Below are 20,227 nucleotides of genomic sequence, written 5' to 3'. Positions count from 1 at the left end.
CTGTCCTTCCACCCTGTTCTACCACTAGATGTTCAGTAGCCTGATAGTCTGACTGTATAGTTCAAGAGTGTGTATATGTTTGTTGCTATGTTCCTTCTTAGCAGAATTCGTCTTCACTTCCCGTGTTTTAGTCAGTTTTCTACCAGAGAAATGTCATTTCACTGTAGTTGCCCAGTTAGAGAGAACCTGGATACGTTCACTAGGAGCGACAGTGAGTGTGAATTATCTGATTTTGGAAGCACTGATGAGTCTTAAACAGAAACTCAAAGCTGTAGTTCTTAGTCCTTTACATCAGAGGGGAGAGCAAGAATTACAGTCAGCAGTTCCTCTGAATCTGAGGAATCAGAAAGTGACAGTGAAGTGGTTTGGAAAAGAGTGCACTTAAGTGATGCGTTTGACTGGAAAGAAACCGATTTCCATCTGTTAAACCATTACTTTGATGACTCAAGTTCAGGACACAAATGTCAACTAGATACTGACCCAAGCATTCTTTCATTTTTTGTGGTATTTATGTCTGAAGAACTGTTGCAATTTATTGCAGATGAAGCAAATCTGTTTTTATGTTTACACCAGAGAAAATTTTCCAGAATCTGTGAATTTTTGACTGTCAAAGTGGAAAGACACTGGATTTGAGGAAATGTGTTGGTTTGTTGCTATTTTCTTTCTAATGTCCCAAGTTAAGAATTTAAAATTAAGTGATTAATGGTCCAGAGATACACTTTTGAACACACCAGTTTTCAGCAAAAATTATGTTCCGAAACTGTTTTTGTCTACTTTTGAGAACACTACACTTCAGTGATAACTCTGCAAGTACTGGCAGTGACAGTCTGTTCAAAATTAGTATGATCATTGACAAAATTCATAAGACAGTTTATAATTCATTTCATCCATATCACAAGCTTTGTATTGATGAAAGTCTCTTGCTGTTCAAAGGACGATTATCTTTTCAGCAATTTAACCCAACCAAGCCAAGTAGATTCGGAATAAAGACATTTGTACTGTCTAACTGTCAGAGAGGGTATAGTTTGGATTTTATTGTATATACAGGCGCAACAACAGAAACTGGGTTCCACAATTTAGGCAATGTTCCATTATGTGTTGTACCCTGTGTTGACACTTAACATACAAAGAATCATTGGGAACTAAACCTGAGAAAATTTATTGACACTTCTGTATGAATTTTTAACTTCACCAGAGCTGACCTAAAAACCAGATCGAAAAGAAGGATGGGAAACAGATGCAAAATTATTCAAGCAGTACCTGACTACTTTATAACTAAGTGATCAAAAGTGTCTGGACACCTGGATGAAAATTACAATTTCGTGGCGCCCTCCATTGGTAATGCTGGAATTCAGTGTGGTGTTGGCCCACCCTTAGCCTTGATGACAGCTTCCACTCTTGCAAGCATACATTCAATCTAGTGCTGGAAGGTTTCTTGGGGAATGGTAGCCCACCAGTCCATTACGTGAATGCTATTGTCGTATAACCACTCCGTCACAGGCCGTGCATTACGAACAGGTGCTCGGTCACATTGAAAGACGCACTCGCCATCACCGAACTGCTCTTCAACAGTTGGAAGCAAGAAGGTGCTTAAAATGTCATTGTAGGCCTGTGCTGTGATAGTGCCATTCAAAACAACAATAGGTACAAGCCCTCTCCATGAAAAACACGACTACACCGTAACACCATTGCCTCCGAATTTTACTGCTGGCACTACACACACTGGCAGATGACGTTCACTAGGCATTCGCCATACCCACACCCTGACATCAGATCGCCACATTGTGTACCGTGATTCGTCACTCCACACAACATTTTTCCACTGTTTAATCGTCCCATGTTTACATTCCTTACACCAAGCGAGGCATTGTTTGGCATTTACCAGCGTGATGTGTGGCTTATGAACAGCCGCTCGGCCATGAAATCCAAGTTTTCTCACCTCCTGCCTAACTGTCATAGTATCTACAGAGGATCCTGATGCAGTCTGGAATTCCTGTGTGATGGCCTGGATAGATGTCTGCCTATTACACATTATGACCCTCTTCAACTGTCGGTGGTCTCTGTCAGTCAACAGACGAGGCTGGCCTGTACACTTTTGTGCTGTACGTGTCCCTTCACATTTTCACTTCGCTATCACATCAGGATGTTTTGGAGGGTGGAAATCACACGTACAGATGTATGACACAAGTGACACTCAATCACCTAACCACATTCTTAGTTCATGAGTTCTGCAGAGTGCCCCATTCTGCTCTCTCACAATGTCTAATGACTACTGAGATCACTGATGTGGAGTACCTGGCAGTAGGTGGCAGCATAATGCATCTAATATGAAAAATGTATGTTACTGGGGATGTCCAGATATTTTTGATCAGATAGTTTGCTGGCAAATGAGGGACTTGGTGACTGAGTTGGTGCAACTTCAGTGCTGTGGTAAATGTAATTATATCGAGTACATTGCACCAGTATAACAAAATCCATATATTAATCTATGTACAATACATTTAAATTACTAACAAGCAACATAGACAGTTGTATTCTTTCATCCATAGTAGTGAAAATATAGATCATATTTGGTCTACTTGTACAAAACCTGTTTTCCATACTGATTTCAAAAGCCTTTGATGAATGAAAAGTAACATGCCAAAGTTAAAACTCTGTTCTCAGTGAGATTTTTCTTGCTACTTTGCCTCTGTTGTTAGCCAATACTGGAAATCAAATCACTGTTCTGGGGATTGTGGGGGGGGATTAAAATTGGTTGTTCGAATGAGACTGGCTTTGAGGCATTAATAGAAAACGGTATTTGTATAAGAAATATTAATGTTGATTTTTATGAAAAGAAGGCAAAGTTGCCTTCATCTTTTCATAAAAATCAACATCTTTTCAACTAATTTGTAGATTATTGGAAAATAGTAGGGGAATAAAAATTTTTATTCCATACGTTTGTTCTATCGATCTATTGCATCTAAATTTCATTTTCATCATGCATTCACTATACTAGATATGTGAATCTGAAGTTTACATTGTTTTCGGGGTCGATTTTTGCACTCAACTTTCATTCCAATTACACAGCTTGGAATGTTTTATAGAACATAGTTTTTTAGCAAAATCAGAACGAAAATATGGAATTTTTTAATTTTTTATAAAATTTTCAATTTTGTGCATAATTCATTCAGTGCTGGAGAGAGCTACGCAAATGATACTTTATATTTGAGAACCTTGCATTGTTAGGTTACTACATGCCAAGTTTCACGATCACCATCGCATTCACCCAGGGGATGAAAGAAGCCAAACTTCGAAAATTTTTCATGTGCCTATTTTTTTGCTGATTTTACCTATAATTTTCTGGCTCAGTATGGCTCATAAAATTATTTTCATTATCATTCTTAAGAAAATGCATAAAGTTGTACAAGATGACAAAATTTGATTTCTTTACCAAAACTATTGCCCAAAGTCTCCAAAAATTCATGCTGGCTCTGCGCAAGTTGTAATCAGTCCATAAGTATTCAGCACAGGGCGGGTTGGTCATTGCGAACTGCTCTGGTCCCGGCGGCAGCTCCAAGGGACAGGCACTTAGCACAGGTAGCCGGATTACGCTGCATGCTGTGGCGGCTCAGTGCGCCAAGCAGATGGTGCGTCTCCAGCAGTCAAAGGGTTGAAGGAAGGACGATTATGGTTTAGCACATTGTCAGTAATGAGTCCATTAGAGACGGGCCAGGAGTTCAGATTGGGGAAGGATTGGAAAGGAAATTGGTCTTGTTGCTTTCATAGAAACCATTCCAGACTTTGCATAAAGCAACTCAGGGTATTCACAGAAAACATAAATATGATAGACAAATGGGATTTTGAACTGCCATTCTCCTAAACGTAAGACTAATGTCTTGCCACTGTGATTGAAGTAAGTAACTGTTTATATAATGTCTGACAACAACAGAAAGAAGAACATAAATGACAAATATTGAAAAACTGATTGGAACAGAGGGTGCTGATGAATAACAAGCTGTCTTTTACAATTGCATTGTAAAACTGTTTTTGTTAGATTTAGGGCAGAGTGCAATTGGTGCCTGAAGACTGATTAGCTGACCTGCAGCAAACACTAGTAATTATTCAGAAATGGTTATAATGTTCAAATTGAAAACTGCAGTAGTTCACATTGAATGAGGCTGCACAGCATCTAACTCATAATTATATAGTAAAATCTGTATCAAGCCATATACAACATTCAGTGTAGAAACTGAGAACAGAAATTAATTTTTTACGGCCTCAGCAAAATTTTTATTTGGTCCTAATGTTATCTAATATTATTGCACCCATAAAACATAAAATTTTAATTTAACTTGAAGGTTCTGTTGTATTTTGGAATATTCTAGTTTTGTTCTTATTAGTTGGGCAACAATACTCAGACATTTGAAATGTATGTTTAGAAGAACAGGTAAAGCAACTTCTGCTATCACAAGTTTCCACACAAAAAAGGTGACATTCATTTAAAAGTTATGCTGTTGCATATTTCATAACAACAAATTCTACATCGAGTATTCATATTTTGTGAACAAGAATACTAATGGAAGCGATATTTCAGTGTGTTATCGGTGTTGATTGTATATTTGGTATGTTGCAAAGGCTGAATTGGAGTCAGTTCATGGTAATTTGTTGCATTGCAAACACTCTATTGATTTCACTTTGTGGTTTATTTCTTTGGCAAAAATGCCACCAGTGAGGTGTCAAAATATTGGTTGGTGTGTGCACACTGCAGGCCAACTATATGATCACAAAGTAAATGAGACTAATGAAGAGCATAGACAGCATTTGGAGGCAAATCGAATAAGAATTTCTCAAGCAAAATCCAGTGTGACTCCAAAATGACAGATACAGTTGAGTTTGACTCAGTCAGTTGGAGCTTACGCACAAAATAATTTGGAATATTAACAAAACAGATGGTCAAACATGTGATGACATCTTTAGTGTGTTGCAAAGATTAAATTGATGTCAGTTTGAGGTAATTTGGTGTGTTGCGAACATTCAGTTGATTTCAGATTGTGATTTACTTCTTCGGAAAAACTGCCACCAGTGAGATGCTGAAATATCGCTTATGTATGTGCAATGCAAGCCAACTACATGATCGTTGAGTCCATGTGACTGACATGGAAAGTAGACAGCCTTTGGAGGCAAACTGAATAAGAGTTATACAATAAACACTATCTGTTAAACTGGCTACATGAAAGAACATGCTAAGTTGTGCTATAAAAATGTGTGGTTTTGTTTTTCTTTTCACAGTCATTATTAATAGAAAACAGGACAGTTAAGTTTATGCCTAACTTTATAATCGTACCTGTTTGTTTATTAAAACCATGCAAAATACTGTGATTAAAGCTCCTATCCTCACACATTCAGCAGCTGGAAAGGTCTCTCTCACACTCCACGGACTAATGATTCCAACCAAATTACCCTTTTTTTTTTACTTCTACTCCCATTCAATTTCTGTTTGCAATAAGAATAAATAAGGTCAGAGGGATGGGGGTGGAGGGGGAAATGGACAGAGAAAGGGGGAAGAAATGGATATGAAAATAGCGTAGGAAATGGATATAAAGCAGGGGGAGGAGGATAGGGACAGAGATGAGGGAAGAGGGGATGGATGGAGAGTGAGTGTAGTGTAAGAGATTGGGGGGATTGGGGGGTTGGAAGGTGATGGACAGAGGTAGGGAGGGAGGAAGATGAGATGAATGAATGAAGGAAAGGGGAAGGAGGAAATTGGGACGTATTTCCAATTCCCATAAGTATACAGCAATTTTAAAGCATTTTTGGGTTTGCTAGTTACTTACAAATATTTCTTGTATGTTCACAGGCAACTAATTTGCTGAAAATGTATCACAAACATCACTACTGTTGGTTTGCTTCTTGTCTGGAGCCACCTAGTCTGTGGTGACCAAAGTAAAAATTTTATCTTTTCTGTAAATTACCTTTAACTCTCCTGCATCATTTTGTAATAAAGTCATTGTTTCCCATTCAATAAGTCAATTTGCTTGCTCTTTTTTTTTTCCAAGTAACACAGACTCATGAATTTTCCATTGCTCTACTTTACTTTGACTCATGTTTTTCTTTTTTCTCATATGAAGATTTTGTTCCTTTTAGTCCACAATCGAATACTTGATTTTAAATTAGTTTGGTTATCACATTAGCTTCACTTTTCTCTATTATGTACAATTTTACAAAATCTACCGCTAGTTTTTTTGTTATTGACTATTTCTAACATTTTGAACTTTTTTTGTGCTTTAGTGTGAAAAAATTCAAATAAACCAACTTATTTGTCTGTATCTGATAAAATGCAATAAAATAAAAAAACAATTTTATGACTTCACGAAGTTAATTTACTTTTAAAGTTATGCTGTATAATCTCCGTTTACTTTCCTTTGTAGGAAGATTAAATACATGAATCTTCTCCAAGTCACATGCATGTGAACTCTAACAGAAACTCAATCTGAATTATCAAAGCAAGATATACCACTATAGTAGTTTCATTTGTCCCATTTCATTGCTTAATTTTTTTGAAAACTCTGATGCAGTTATATCTCCATCAATTACAATGTTATACTCTGTAAGCCTCTGTGTAAACTGGAATTTCATTGGTTATTTCACAAAATTTTATGGCAGAGTGTGAACTACTGAAATTTCAACAATAAAAAATATCAACATATCTCATTTGTACAGTCTGCCACTACAGTTGGATAAGTAACTCTTGTTATTTTTGCAGTGACTAATCAATTTAGTACATCTATTCTTTGCATCTTTGCTATCTCCTCCAGCAATCCTACCTGATACAGCTATCAAATTGACGGCCAATACACAAGAATTGGTTGAATGAAATTTTTGTAAGCCATCTCCTCCATGCTTGAAATATATTTCCTTAGGACTATTTCTATGACATCTGCCTTTCAACTTATGATACTGGTTTTACTTCGTCATTACAGTTTAAATTTCTGTGAACATGCAGCTCTCGATATTTTATGGCTGTAACTGTTTCCAGTAAATGATAACTGTAATAGCACTTCCTGCCTACTTACCTGGAATACAAAAGATTAATTTATGTTAAGTGTCACCTCCAAGTCCCTAGACAAAGTGTCAGTCCTCCACAGTTCTTCAAACATTCGAAGTTGCTGGTAAAGTGGCACCCCTAAATATGTTGTCCATGAACACCTTTATGGGGCATCTGATGTTATCCAACATATCATTTACAGGTACTCTGAACAGTAACTTCCTGTAACACTCCAACTAACATTACTTTCACCTATAACTCCATGCCCCCCCCCCCCCCCCCTGCCGCCACAAAAAAGTTTTAGAGTAACATACTAAGTTCACTTGTTAAAAAAATTTCAGTCGATTAATAGAGTTAGGCTATATTATTCTGTTCTAAGTGCCTCATCCTGCATCGTTGATCAGTATCATGATCTAATGTATATTCATGACTTTTCAGAACAGTAATTTTGTGTTCAGTCAAAATCACTGACTTAAGTTCTTTAGCCAACATCATTTTGTATGTCCTGGACCATGGCTGCCATCAGTCTTCCTTGAAGTATTGGTTGCAACAGGTGTTACTTGTTATTTCACATTATATGGTGAAAGTATCTGAAAATTTCTTCTCTTTATGATATTGAGAATTTCTATATTTTTATACGTAGACAGCAGTACTGCAAGATTTTTGACTATCTGTCGATGGTATGGTATCTTTATTAGCCTTCAATTCATCCACATTTCAAATGCCTCCAACTTCTTACCAAGTACTGTGGTAAGTGTTCACAACCCAACTCCATCAGATGGGATATTGAACATGTAGCGTGAAAGTAGTTGAGTGCGAAGTGTAATATGTAAGCCACTGCTATTAAGAACTTTCTTGATTTTTGGGAAAGAACTCCTGGCCTGTTAAGTTCTGGTGTGAATTTGTTGAAGAGACATCCCAGTTATCACTGATTTGACACCCCAAATATTTACATGATAAATCTTTTCAATCTCATCATTACCGTGTGCGTAAATGCCCTGAATTTCATTTTGGTTTCTGCTGACAACTATCCATTTTGTCCTTTTTGAGATTTAAATGTAACCTCACAGTGTTGCCCTCTTCAGTAACAGTGTTTACTAGTTCATGCAGATCTTTCAGCCTGGTTGCAAGTAAGACAGTGTCATCAGTGTACCTGATGTTATTGATGATAACTCCATAATTTCCATCAAGCGCAAATAGGAGGGGTTTTCAAAATACAGATTATGAGGAGAGTATACAGCCCTGGCGAACTCCTATAAAAACTGAAAATACTTCCAACAACTAAGCATCGACACGCATTGCGATACTTTGGTTCCAGTATGCAAATATTTGGTGGACTGTATAAAAGTGCAGAACAGTATCAAATGTGTAACAGAAATAAAGGACTTATCAAGTACTTATAAATAACCTGTACTTCTAAATAACATGTACAAACAGAGGGAACCAAATTTCACATGACTGCTGCTTTATGAATCCATGTTGACTCCTGCAAAATGTGTTTTTTTCCATCTACAACAGACTGTTTTCACCAATATAAGCCTGCAGTCATGTCCATCTGTCCAATAAAAATGGAAATAATGCATGTTTTATCTCAATGTCTTGAAAAAGACTGTTGCAGCAGAAATATACGATGAACTGCTACTAGAAGGGAACTACTGAACTACTTTCTGAATTATGTGCAGAAATAGTTCATGAATAATATTTCAAATATTGGCAATAAAATATGAAGTATCTGACATGGAAAAGTATTAAACTTGCTAAATGAATGATACTTGTTTCATTACAGAAACTGGAACCATAGTACTTCTGCCATATCTCCGAGTTGTAAGACTGTTTTCAAAGGTTCAAGCACTTGTTTGTGTGGAACTACATTTTTTATATTATAACAGACAGTTTAGAACACAAACTGTTGAGTTATGCCGAAAATGATATATACCACCACACTTGATATAATACAGTCCTTCTAAATGGAATTCACGAATTATAACCCACTCTAATGATGTCATTAGTTTTCAAGTCTTTTGAACAGTGGAAGGGACAAAACATTGAAACAGATGCTCTCATAATGTAAATATAATTAATAGTGTCACTGCTTTTGTTTATAGATAAATTATAACATACCTGAACAAACAAAGTCTCTGGAGCTTGTTCCAACCCATCCTGAGTAACTTGCCGTGCATGAGAATCCACATTTACAGGTTCTAAGGCTCCAAGACACAGATGCCGCTCAAATATCTCCTTTGCTGCTCGTTTTCTCTCTGATTCATCTTTCAGTTCACGGTACCTTTCACATGCCACCCAGAAGTAAATATTTTCATGGCTAAATTCCTTCTTCAAGAATTCCTGTTGGAATACGAAACAATATTTTTAACAGTGTTTCAGGTTAATACGGCTTCAAAGGTGAGGATTAGATCCTCTTAGAAATATGTGCATGGCATTTGGATACTACCAAAATTATTTCACACGCAGCAAATGCACATTACTCAGGTATTATAGAGTGATATTAAATAGTGTAAATACTCAACAAATGCTTCAGAGGGGAAATCGGTTAGAGTTTTTGAATAATAACATGAGTGTAAATACTCAACAAGCACTTCAGAGGGAAAACAGATTAGGGCTTTTGAATAATAATAACGTGAACCATGAACACTGCCAATAGTTCATGACTACTATTTCATTGGTTACATAATAGAAATCAAACTTTTTAACAAAGAATGAGTAAAAATATTTGTGTTTCTTTTCCACTTACAGCAAAATTATGAAGACCTGCTGGATCCTCCAACAGTTTCTCAAATGCTGTTGCCCAACTTGCAACGCCTTTCTCAGGCTCTTCTTGTTCCAAGCTTGTTGATTCTTGATCAGAATGCTGCAAGAATAAGGGTAAAACAATCATTTACACAGCTTTTTGATTCTAACACACAGTAGATGCTCTGGCAAACATAGAAGTTTGCACAGAAAAACTCATAACTTTTTTTAGTGACTCTTACATGTTTTCAGCAAAGAAAATACATTGTGCAGAGTATGTAATGAGGACACGTTTTATTAACTACCTACACATTTTGAGATTAAAATAACATCATGTTTTACTGAATATAAATGTACTGCTACAAAAAACAAAGTGACCCTAAATAAAATCATATAATCATTATAAATATTCCATGCTGACATTACTAGAACACAACTCTTCACTAATACAAAAATCACTCGTTGTCCAGTATCAGATAAGTAGAAAATAAAAACATAAAATGCCTCACAATTCTTATTAGTACACAGTACACAACTCACAATATCTCATTTCCCATCAAACAGAGTTCACAGTGCAATGTTCCAATTTAAAACAGTTCTACATCCAACTCAGTCACTTGAAAAGTAATGCTCTGCTTGAATGCGAGTTGTTTACATTTACAGAAACAATACAACAAAATTATTACTTGCCTTTATTTTGTATAAATCATGGTGTGAAGCAGATTTAATTCTGAGTAAATTAGACAAGTGACATTTGAATTCTTCATTATGTAGTATTCTATTACTGCAAGTTTTCATTTCATTTATGTTGCCTGCTGTAAAAATGTGCATGAATGAACTTTCCTGAGACTGCACAGTTAACAACTGAGAACATGGAGGAAGTAGACAGCTAGAATTGTGCAAGTATCTGCACCACGATTCGTCAGCAGAGGAAATCAGCAGGAAACTCCGAGCCACAACCAGATAGCTGACTGCTGCCTTCTTTTTCTTTTAGAGAGATGACGGTTTATCAGCATTCTCAGTGCAAGCTCATTAACTGCTGGTACTAAATTACTACACTGTTATCATGACTTGATTCATTTATGATTTGTGTGTACTTCCTGCATAAAATACCACTATCACCTAGCATCCCAAAAAAGGGCATTTCTTAACAAATACAGATGACTAACCAAAGGAAACAACCAACAGCAATTCTAATTAATTAAATTAGATAACTTTCGCAAATTATTGTAGAAAACATTATCCATAAATGGAAGAGGTTGACAGAAATTTAATACTGTATATGTACTGCATCTAACTGGAACCTGTGTGCTTTTCCAATTTAACGTATGTGTTATCTTGTGCAGACTTGAGACTTCATGATCAACTGCTTAAGTGTAACTGGTGAGAAGTGCATCAGCAGAGCTATGCATCCACTCCATAACAGCAGCTCCTACAGTTTAACGCAACACATTCCATGATAGTCAAACAGATTCTATGGAAAAAGTATCAAATTTAAAACTGAATTAATTCACAAAAACTAACTGCAGTAGCATGACTTTTCTACATGAATTTACTGATAATTGGGTAACATTAAACAAGCTGTCTGGTGGTAATGCAATGTTCATTAGAAATCTTCACGTCCTGAGTTATTTAAATTGGGAGTAGTTCAATGATATGAAAGATTATGGAATCACTACTGTATACAACAAAATGTAAAGTTTATAAATATGGGAAGGAAAATTCAGGCAAAATGTAAATAATTTAGGAGCAAAGAAGACAACTTGGGAGTAAAGCATTGAATCATTGGCAGGCAAACAAAAAATAATGAAAATTTCACTAGTTTTTAGAGAAATTATTTTAAAGAGCTAGAGTACGTATACACTTGTATGTATTTGTAGTTCAGCTTGTTGAAAGATTAGCCTGAAAGTTTACAAAGTTTTCATTCTTTTTTTGTGTGCCTTTCGATTGACTTAAGACTTCTGCTACATGAATCATCTCCTTCAGTCCTAAATTATTCACAACATGTAAAGTTTAGTTAATGAACACAGTTACAGTAGTAGCATTGTTGCTCCACACTCAACTGATAAGTACTTCAAAAATTCATCCTTTACAAGCTAATATGTTAGGAATAAAAGCTCAGCTTTCACGAGTTTTGTACTGAGATAGTGGAAAACTCAGAACCCAAAGAGATTCTGTGTGGCCACAAAAATTCTCAGCAATTTAGGAAGTTTTTAAGTTCTTAAATGGAGATAAAAACAGAAATATGAATTAATGCAACAACCCTCAAACATTTTTTTCTGATGGCATTTTACTATATGCCTCCAGTACTAACAAACTTCTATAACAAATGAGAGAGCCAATTAGATCAAGTTAACTCTCAACTTTAATAAGACACAATAAGTTCAGTTCTGCACATCTTGAGGTACTACACCAATGATAAATGTAACACATGGTAAGGAAATAATAAATAGGGTGGAAACATCAATATTCCTAAGTCTCCACACTGATGAGAATTCAAACCAGAAAAAGGACACTTTGAAACTCCCAATACAGTTCAGTCACATTCACACTTAGAATTATTACAAATCTTGGGGACAGACAAATCAGTAAGTTGACATATTTTCATTTAATAATGTCATGTGGAATAATGGACTGGGGTAACTCATTTTTAAAGAAGGAAGTTTTCATTGCACAAAGATGTGCTGTAAGAGTAAAATGTGGTGCTCACCCATGATCATCTTGTAGACATCTGTTTAAGGAGTTCAGTATTCTGACTACTGCTTCTGACTAGTCCCTCATGAAGTTTGTTGTAAATAATCTACCAAGTTCAAAAGGAACAATGATGCACATAATTACAATACCAGAAAGTACAGTGATGTTCATTAATCCACATTAAGGTTGTCTTTAGCACAAAAAGGGAGGCACACTGCTGCCCAAAAATTTTTGATCACTTACCCAGTGACATAAAATGCTTGACAGACAGCAAAGTGGAATTTGAAGAAAAACTGAGTAATTTTCTCCTTGACAGCCCCTTCTATTCTGCAGAAGAATTTGTATTACTGTAATGTGGAAAAGGTGATGGGTATGAATTACTATCTCACAACTGTATATCTTTTTCTTTTGGGTGAAAAACAAAAAAATATCTTTAAAATTTTCATAATTTAACCATATGTACAAATTAATTTGCAATGTGAATGTAAAATGAGTCATTCCACACCATTATGTACTATCGCGCAAAACGATCTACTGAACATGTAAGTAACTAACTAAAAACAACACTGATATCTTGAATTAGTACTTATGACTGTCAATGTTCTCACAATCTGAACAACAAAAACAGCAGCAATGCTTTGTGGCTGGTAATCTAATTCAACACTTGTGTGGATCTCTTATGAACACTTATTCAAGTTGATTTTTACTTGCTCCCATCAGAATTTTTACCCTTTTTCCAGAAATCTGCAACACAGATAACCCTAAGGTCTGAATTCGGAAGAGAGTCTTGCACATCATTATGATAAATGTTCGTCACTAAGCTGCAGGGGCAGTCTTTCCTGGCAAATTGCAGATCCTACAAGAATAATTATTTGCATTGTAACTCTAAATGTACAGTGTCGATCACAAGGAAAGCATTTCCAAACAAGAGAAAGTTGTTAACATTGAATATAAATTTAAGTGTCAGGAGATCTTTTCTGAAAGTATTTGTATGGAGTGTAACCACATATGGAAGTGAAACATGTATGATTAACAGTTTCGACAAGAAAAGAATAGAAGCTTTTGAAATGTGGTACTACAGAAGAATGTTAAAGACTGGTTGGGTAGATCATGTAACTAATGAGGAGGTACTAAATAGAATTCGGGAGAAGAGGAATCTGTGGCACAACTTGACTGGAAGAAGGGATCGGTTGGTAGGAGGCGTTCTGAGGCATCAAGGGATCATGAATTTAGTAGTGGAGGCAAGTGTGGAGGGTAAAAATCGTAGAGAGAGCCCAAGAGCTGAAAACACTAAGCAGATTTGGAGGGATGTAGGTTGCAGTAGTTACTCAGAGATGAGGGTTGCATAGAGAGCTGCATCAAACTAGTCTTTCCACTGAAGACCACAACAACAACAACAACAACAACAACAACAACTCTCTCCTAAAGTATAAAAAAACAGTTGTAATAAGGAAGATGTAGTGTAGAACCATGTCCTTAAAGAAAATATTTTCTGCTGCGCCAACCACTGCCTCAAAGCTATGGCAACATAAATGGCTCATGCTTTGCCCGAACTGCACTAGAAATGCTGTTTTTCTACACGCCTGGACATATGAAGCTCACACTTCTGTTGCTTTCATTCCTGGAAGAAACTTTGAAAACATTCCTTGGTTGGTTGAGTGTTAGTATTAAGATACTGTCAGATGAGAGAGAGAGAGAGAGAGAGAGAGAGAGAGAGAGAGAGAGAGAGAGAGAGAGAGAGAATCTGAACCTGGGACGGGGACCACACCTGCTCCTCATCAATGATTTGTCCAAATTTGTATACATGCAGCGCTTATAGAAAAACGAAAAAACTCTGCAAGAGTTACCTATGATGATTTGTAAAAACTGCACATGAATAATACTATATCACTGGAATAGTTCGACAATATAGTGTATGAAATGCAAATATTTCTGAAAAAAGAGAAATTATATATTTGCCTTGGAAATTTGAACCTACAACCTTTTTATCTGTAATTATTCTCCAGATACGGAAAACTGTTATTGGACTGAAAAAGAATAACACAAGAGTATAGTGGTTCTGAACGGCCATAAATATTTCTGCCCGTGCGATGCCTAGAGTGCTACATTTGCTACCGTATTTTCACATCATCGGCAAATTTTCAGGAAAGAATTTTTATTTCACTGTCTTAGGGCGAGGAATTAAAAATGATTGTCACAATCTGTTATATCAGAAAATGTGTTCTACTGTGTGTGAATTCCTAGGGGACCAAACTGCCCTAGACTTACACACTACTAACTAAGTTATGCTAAGAACAACATACACAACCGTGCCCGAAGGAGGAATCGAACCTCCAGCGGCAGGGGCCGCGCAATCCGTGACATGGCGCCTCTAACAGCGCGGCCACTCCGCGAGGCTGTTCTTGAGGTGAGGTTTCTCTAGCGTGATATGCTGCCGAATTTTTGTGTAAATAAAATTATTGTAATTTTTAATATTTCTCCTGCAGCAAATACTAACATCTTTTGTCTATTTGTGTTGACTTATAACAGGTTCCTTAATGCAATTTACTACCTCTTATTTGCGATAGGTAAGCTTAAATACACATTCGGTGAGTCCAAACGGTATGCGCTTGTCTCAGAGGCGTCTGCACTGGTGGAAAATGGACGCAAGTTCTAATGGCATTCTTGTTAGGGCGTAAGCCGGTAGTCTGTAATACTGTTTGTACAAGGCATGTCATGCTGACGTCAGGGGCTGATGAATCTGTGACATAAACAAGTTCGTGGTTCCCATACTTATGACGCAGCACAAATAGGCGGTGTGTGTTGTCACGAATTTCTTTCTGCTCTTCATAATCGACTTATCTAATTATAAGTTTAAACTTGAACCACAATTTTTTGATGCGGACGGATTAATTGTGGACCAACTTACCACTTGTTTGTCAACAATTACCCAACGAACCATAACAGTAACGACCGGAAATTTGAAAACGGAGACTGTGGCATGTTTCATTCAAACCGTCAGATGTCAATTAACTGCAGTACCCACATCTGTAAGAAGACCCATGATTTGTGCCCATCAAGATTACAGCAATGAAACGACAGCTATTAGATCTTCTGAATATTTGCGACCTCTTTACACATTGGTCTTAAACAACTAGGATTGACGGCCGACAATGACAGCTGCAAGGGACACTTCAAACAGCAATCATTACCGCAGGGAGCCTGTAGACGACGAAGTTCAAGAATTCGAGGAATCCCACAGTACAGGATGAAGGTGCCATCCTAGCACTCGCCTATGGTGATTTGTGGAATTCACGCACAAACTGAATTAGTGTAGCCGGACAGATGTTTGAACGTTGCTTTATTAGAATACCCGTGCAGTCAGTGCCTTCAACTACTGCTCCACGACGCTCAGTGACAGCGATCTCACCGATTTGGTGCCAAATTAGTCATTCACTAACGTCACTGCCAGTATCATGATGTCACAGAAATAATTTTAAGGTGTTGCGATATTTATGACAATCACTGGAGAGCCAGGAATTCCGACAGACGAAGAAAGCAAAGGAGCAGGATTAGGCTTTAACGTCACACTGACTACGAGGTCATTTAGAGAAGGACTGCAAGTACGAGCTAAGTAAATACAAGGAAAAAAACATCTCTTGTCCTTTTTTCACTTGCCTAAAGCGAATTAGGAAAACATAAATCTGATTTGTCGGATGGGAATCCGAACTGCGCTCCACACGAATAAATGTCTAGAGGCCTAATCACCATTGCATCATCTGGCTCGATGCCGGCACAGGATACGGTGGAAACTGCGTTTTAATTCTGAAGTACTTGCGTGTCTTGAACAGCTTTACTTATTGGGAAAATCAGAAACTGTAGTAATCACGCGAGAGAAACCTCACCTTGCACGGTCACACTTGCGTCAATTATTGGATTCAGCTTCTCACCTTATGACAATAATACAGAAATACATTTCTTGAGAATAGCTACGGATATGAAAATACCGAAACTAATGTAACGCTCAAGACCAGGGTTTCCCAAACTGTGTTCCGTGGGAAGTGAATACCATAAGTGCTCCGCGAAAAACTACTAACATTGCGCCTTCTTTTTTCGATATTATGCTTTCTGTGTTATTAGTTATGATTTAAAATTGAAGTAATCACTGAATAAAACAAGTTCTTCTCTTTTTTTAAAAAAATAGTAGCCTTCAAAACAAATAAGGTGTTCCATAAAAGTACCAGGATTCTCAAAGTGCTCCGTCAGAGGAAAAGTTCGGAAACTAATGCTCTAGATGTTACACCAGTCCTATTATGTGACAGTTCAGATTACCTCATTCAAGGGGGCAATGCACGGGACATATACGGAAGACAATTAACAGAAACGTCTTCAGTGGTAGTAATTATTGTGTTCTTCCACCAGGGTGTGTTGCTTGTTTACACATTTCACTGCTACTTTGTGTGTGTGTGTGTGTGTGTGTATGTGTGTGTGTGTGTGTGAGAGAGAGAGAGAGAGAGAGAGAGAGACGCTAACCATTAACTCTAACAAATGGACAATAAAGTGACCGTAAATTTTAAGTTCAAACAACACATCCGGGAGTGGATGCAAAGAGATAGAAAAAAATATTGTTCATTTACATATTTTACTCATTCAATGACATTTCATGCGTGGGAGCTGGATAAAGAAAGTGTTTATCATTTATCATAAAAAAGATCAACTGTTTGTAAATACAAGGGCTAAAGCTCGATTTTCATGGCTTCGCAATTCTTTCGTCAAAATTTCATGGCATAGACTAACACACAATCCAGACCCAATCACAGTTGAATATTTTCAGTTGAACAGTGTATAGGGAAAACACTGGCTAATATCACTTTATTTATCTCAGAGTTGCCATGGGGAATCCTGAGGTGGAAATCTACGTCCTGACTAAATTTAGACTCGCTGTATTACGTAGGCTAAATTTATTAGCGCACACAGGTGCACTTTACGATCGACTGGCTTTATCACATCGTGCCGTCTTATCGCTGGGATGGACGGAAGGGTGAGTGACGTTATCGAGAGGCAACAGTTGCGTGCGATATTATCGCGAGAGGCCTGCAGAATTCGCCCTGGCGACAAAACGGGTACACTGCTTGCGTCACGCGTCACAGTGACTGCTCATCTTGTGCGGACTAGAAATCCCGAAGGGGTGAAAGAGAGGAGTGGGGAACATGCCCTGAACAAATCGCACACGCAATCAGTCCGAAAGTACGACAGAAATATGATGCAATACAGTACTTCCGTGTAACAGTACAGATTTGGATGTATTTACAGCATGCTGATTGAGCCACATTCTGTGAAATGTGTGTGTTCAAAGACAGCATAATAATATTATTAAAAATCAATCTGAACACTTTTTTCTTTTGTTTTACGACTGGTTTCTATCTATACTACCATGATCAGATACATCTAGAAAAGACAAAAAGAACGTGAAAATTTGTCAGTGACAGCATGGAACAGTACTGGAAACCGTGTTTATGTGAATTACATGACAAGCAGCTAAGAAGCAATATACATATCAATTCCATTTGTTTCTCACAGTCTTACTACGATTTTTCATCTTTTGATGGTAATTATTTTGGCTACAAGTTTTTTTTATGAGTTGTATACAAGTTTAGATAGAATGACAGGGAGTACGTTACTTCTTAGTCGCTTATTACGTAATTTGCGTAAATGCTCCTTCGACTACTGTTGTATGCTGTTGTAATGATCCCATTGATTTTTCTCTGCATGTATGATGATGATGATGATGATCGTATAGACAGGAACCGGCTATAAAGCAAAAGAAAAACAGTTTTTGACCAAAGACAGTTTTGTATTTTACAAATTTTATATGTCGGATCACTGTGTCCTATGATTTCGTCACAACTATCTCTTTCTACGACAGAAGTCGGTAACGCAATCTACTCAGTCGCTCTCCGTCTGGAGGTAGCCTATTCGAGTTACGATAGTGCAAGAAATTTACTTTCGCACGATTTGGGTGGCCCGATGTGGAGAAGTGAAGCCGTTAAATTCCTGATTACCAGACTGTTCACCAGTTAAACGGCAAACCGTTCTTTGCGTTTTTTGAAATGAGAACGGTAGCACTGCTGACCCCTTTGGTGCTATTACAGAGCAGTGGAGATCACGACGATATGTTTTTTCGTCTTTTTTCACATAATCTTAACACTACACTCCACGTGTGCTCATTACTACACTAGAGAGATGATATATATCTCCCATATTTTGGGAAGGAAACTTGCCAATGTAGAGAGGCAAGGAATCCTTTAGTTAGGAGGCCAAACGACCACTTAAGCTCTGCAAAAGAACATTCTTTAATTTCCGGTAGCACGCCCGTTAGTCACGCACAAAACGTGGGCGCAGTAGGACATATTAAAGGGCATTTACGAGACTCTTATAACTATGAGATACAAAGAATCTGACAACTTAAAACAACTCGACCTCGTTGTGTGGTAACAATTACAGGAAAGAGATTTTCAAGGTAACACTGCCTAGTGTGTTGGACATAAAGCGACAGCTCCGTTGTTGGAAGATGAACAAAAAAATACGCAAGAAGAAAGAGGAATTAGATACATTCTTACCTTCCCACGCAATTCAAGAGACTCAGCACTGACCACAGAGGTTTTGCTATGAGCCTAAACAGAAGTTCGATTTTTCGATTCTAAAAGTAAATATCATGAAGAGTTGCCAGTTCGTTACTGTTTTACCGACGGAAATTGAAGAATTCAAGCATTTATGTATTAGAAAGCATTAAGAAATAAACTGCAAGGAAAGCTGCGCCTTCTGAGGTGCTTCTGCGGTCTGTAAAGTATCACTTTCGACGTCTTATAGATAGCGGACGTCAGTAGTTACCTTGAAAATTGCAGAAAGCACGAAGCACGAACTCCACGCCATCGCAAGACTGTTCACATAAACGGATTTCAGAGCAATAGCGGTATTTTTGCTATTAATATATCAGTCTCAACAAAGACCAAATTCCCGTGGATGAAAAGCGCACACCGCGGCAGCACGGCAACTTAGTGTTCACTTGCTCTGTGATGCGTACTAATATGTCACAGACCATACGGGCCAGAGCGAACGTCTTTCGGGACGATCTGCCCCACTTTGCTGCAGCTCTCATCCCTATATTATACGGATGACGAAAGTTGCACAAAAAATTGGCAGGGACGAATGTAGCCAACGATCCAGATTTTGTAACGCGGCGACAGCGCACACCGCGAACTGATCGCGCAGGCACCACGGAAACATACCACACACACCGTAGATCTTATCTTATCCGCCATATCAATGCAAAGACCGCGAGCAATTACGAAAACATTTGTAACGCAATCGAAAGAGAATGTTTCATTACGAGATATGTGGGTCGACGAACGCCATGATTTCCCATCTACTTCATGCGGACGAACTGTCGTCAACCCCGATAAGTTTCAAGGCGGCCGCTTACGAGTTAATTTCGCACATAAATTGCTCATGCTGCTACGGCACGTCCTGGGCAAAGCAGTTTCAACTATCTGTTACACAACGATAGTTAGAGAAGGCGCCGCTAAGGACGGGCATTCTTAAAATAACATCTTAATCCAGTTACATACAAAGGTTCACAGGGTCCTGTCACTGCAGATGAAGCCAAAGAAAGAGAGAGAGAGAGAGAGAGAGAGAGAGAGCGTTGGCGTGATCTTTTCTTATGTCTCGCTGCAATACGCACCTATCATTTTGGTCGTCCGTCCTCCAGTTCGCTAAAAGAAC

At 37.7% G+C, this 20,227-nt stretch overlaps 1 protein-coding gene across 7 annotated transcripts in view; it reads right to left on the bottom strand.

Annotated features, from left to right (window-relative positions):
• LOC126276727 (regulator of G-protein signaling loco) overlaps positions 1-20,227 on the bottom strand; it is a 236,652-nt gene that overhangs the window by 29,993 nt on the left and 186,432 nt on the right. For 6 of the 7 annotated variants that reach the window (XM_049977298.1, XM_049977299.1, XM_049977302.1 and 3 more), the window contains exons 2-3: positions 9,777-9,893; positions 9,149-9,370 (exon numbers count right to left, since the gene is read on the bottom strand). In XM_049977298.1, coding sequence (XP_049833255.1) covers positions 9,149-9,370; positions 9,777-9,893 — 339 coding nt within the window. Of the gene's footprint in view, positions 1-9,148; positions 9,371-9,776; positions 9,894-19,336; positions 19,394-20,227 lie in introns of those variants that run through there. The other variant, XM_049977303.1, reaches the window with a different exon arrangement.

Source organism: Schistocerca gregaria, chromosome 1, assembly GCF_023897955.1.
Source record: "Schistocerca gregaria isolate iqSchGreg1 chromosome 1, iqSchGreg1.2, whole genome shotgun sequence".
In the NCBI taxonomy this organism is placed as follows: domain Eukaryota; kingdom Metazoa; phylum Arthropoda; class Insecta; order Orthoptera; family Acrididae; genus Schistocerca; species Schistocerca gregaria.
The sequence above is the reverse complement of the archived record's forward strand: the minus strand, read 5'-3'. Positions and strand labels throughout refer to the sequence as shown.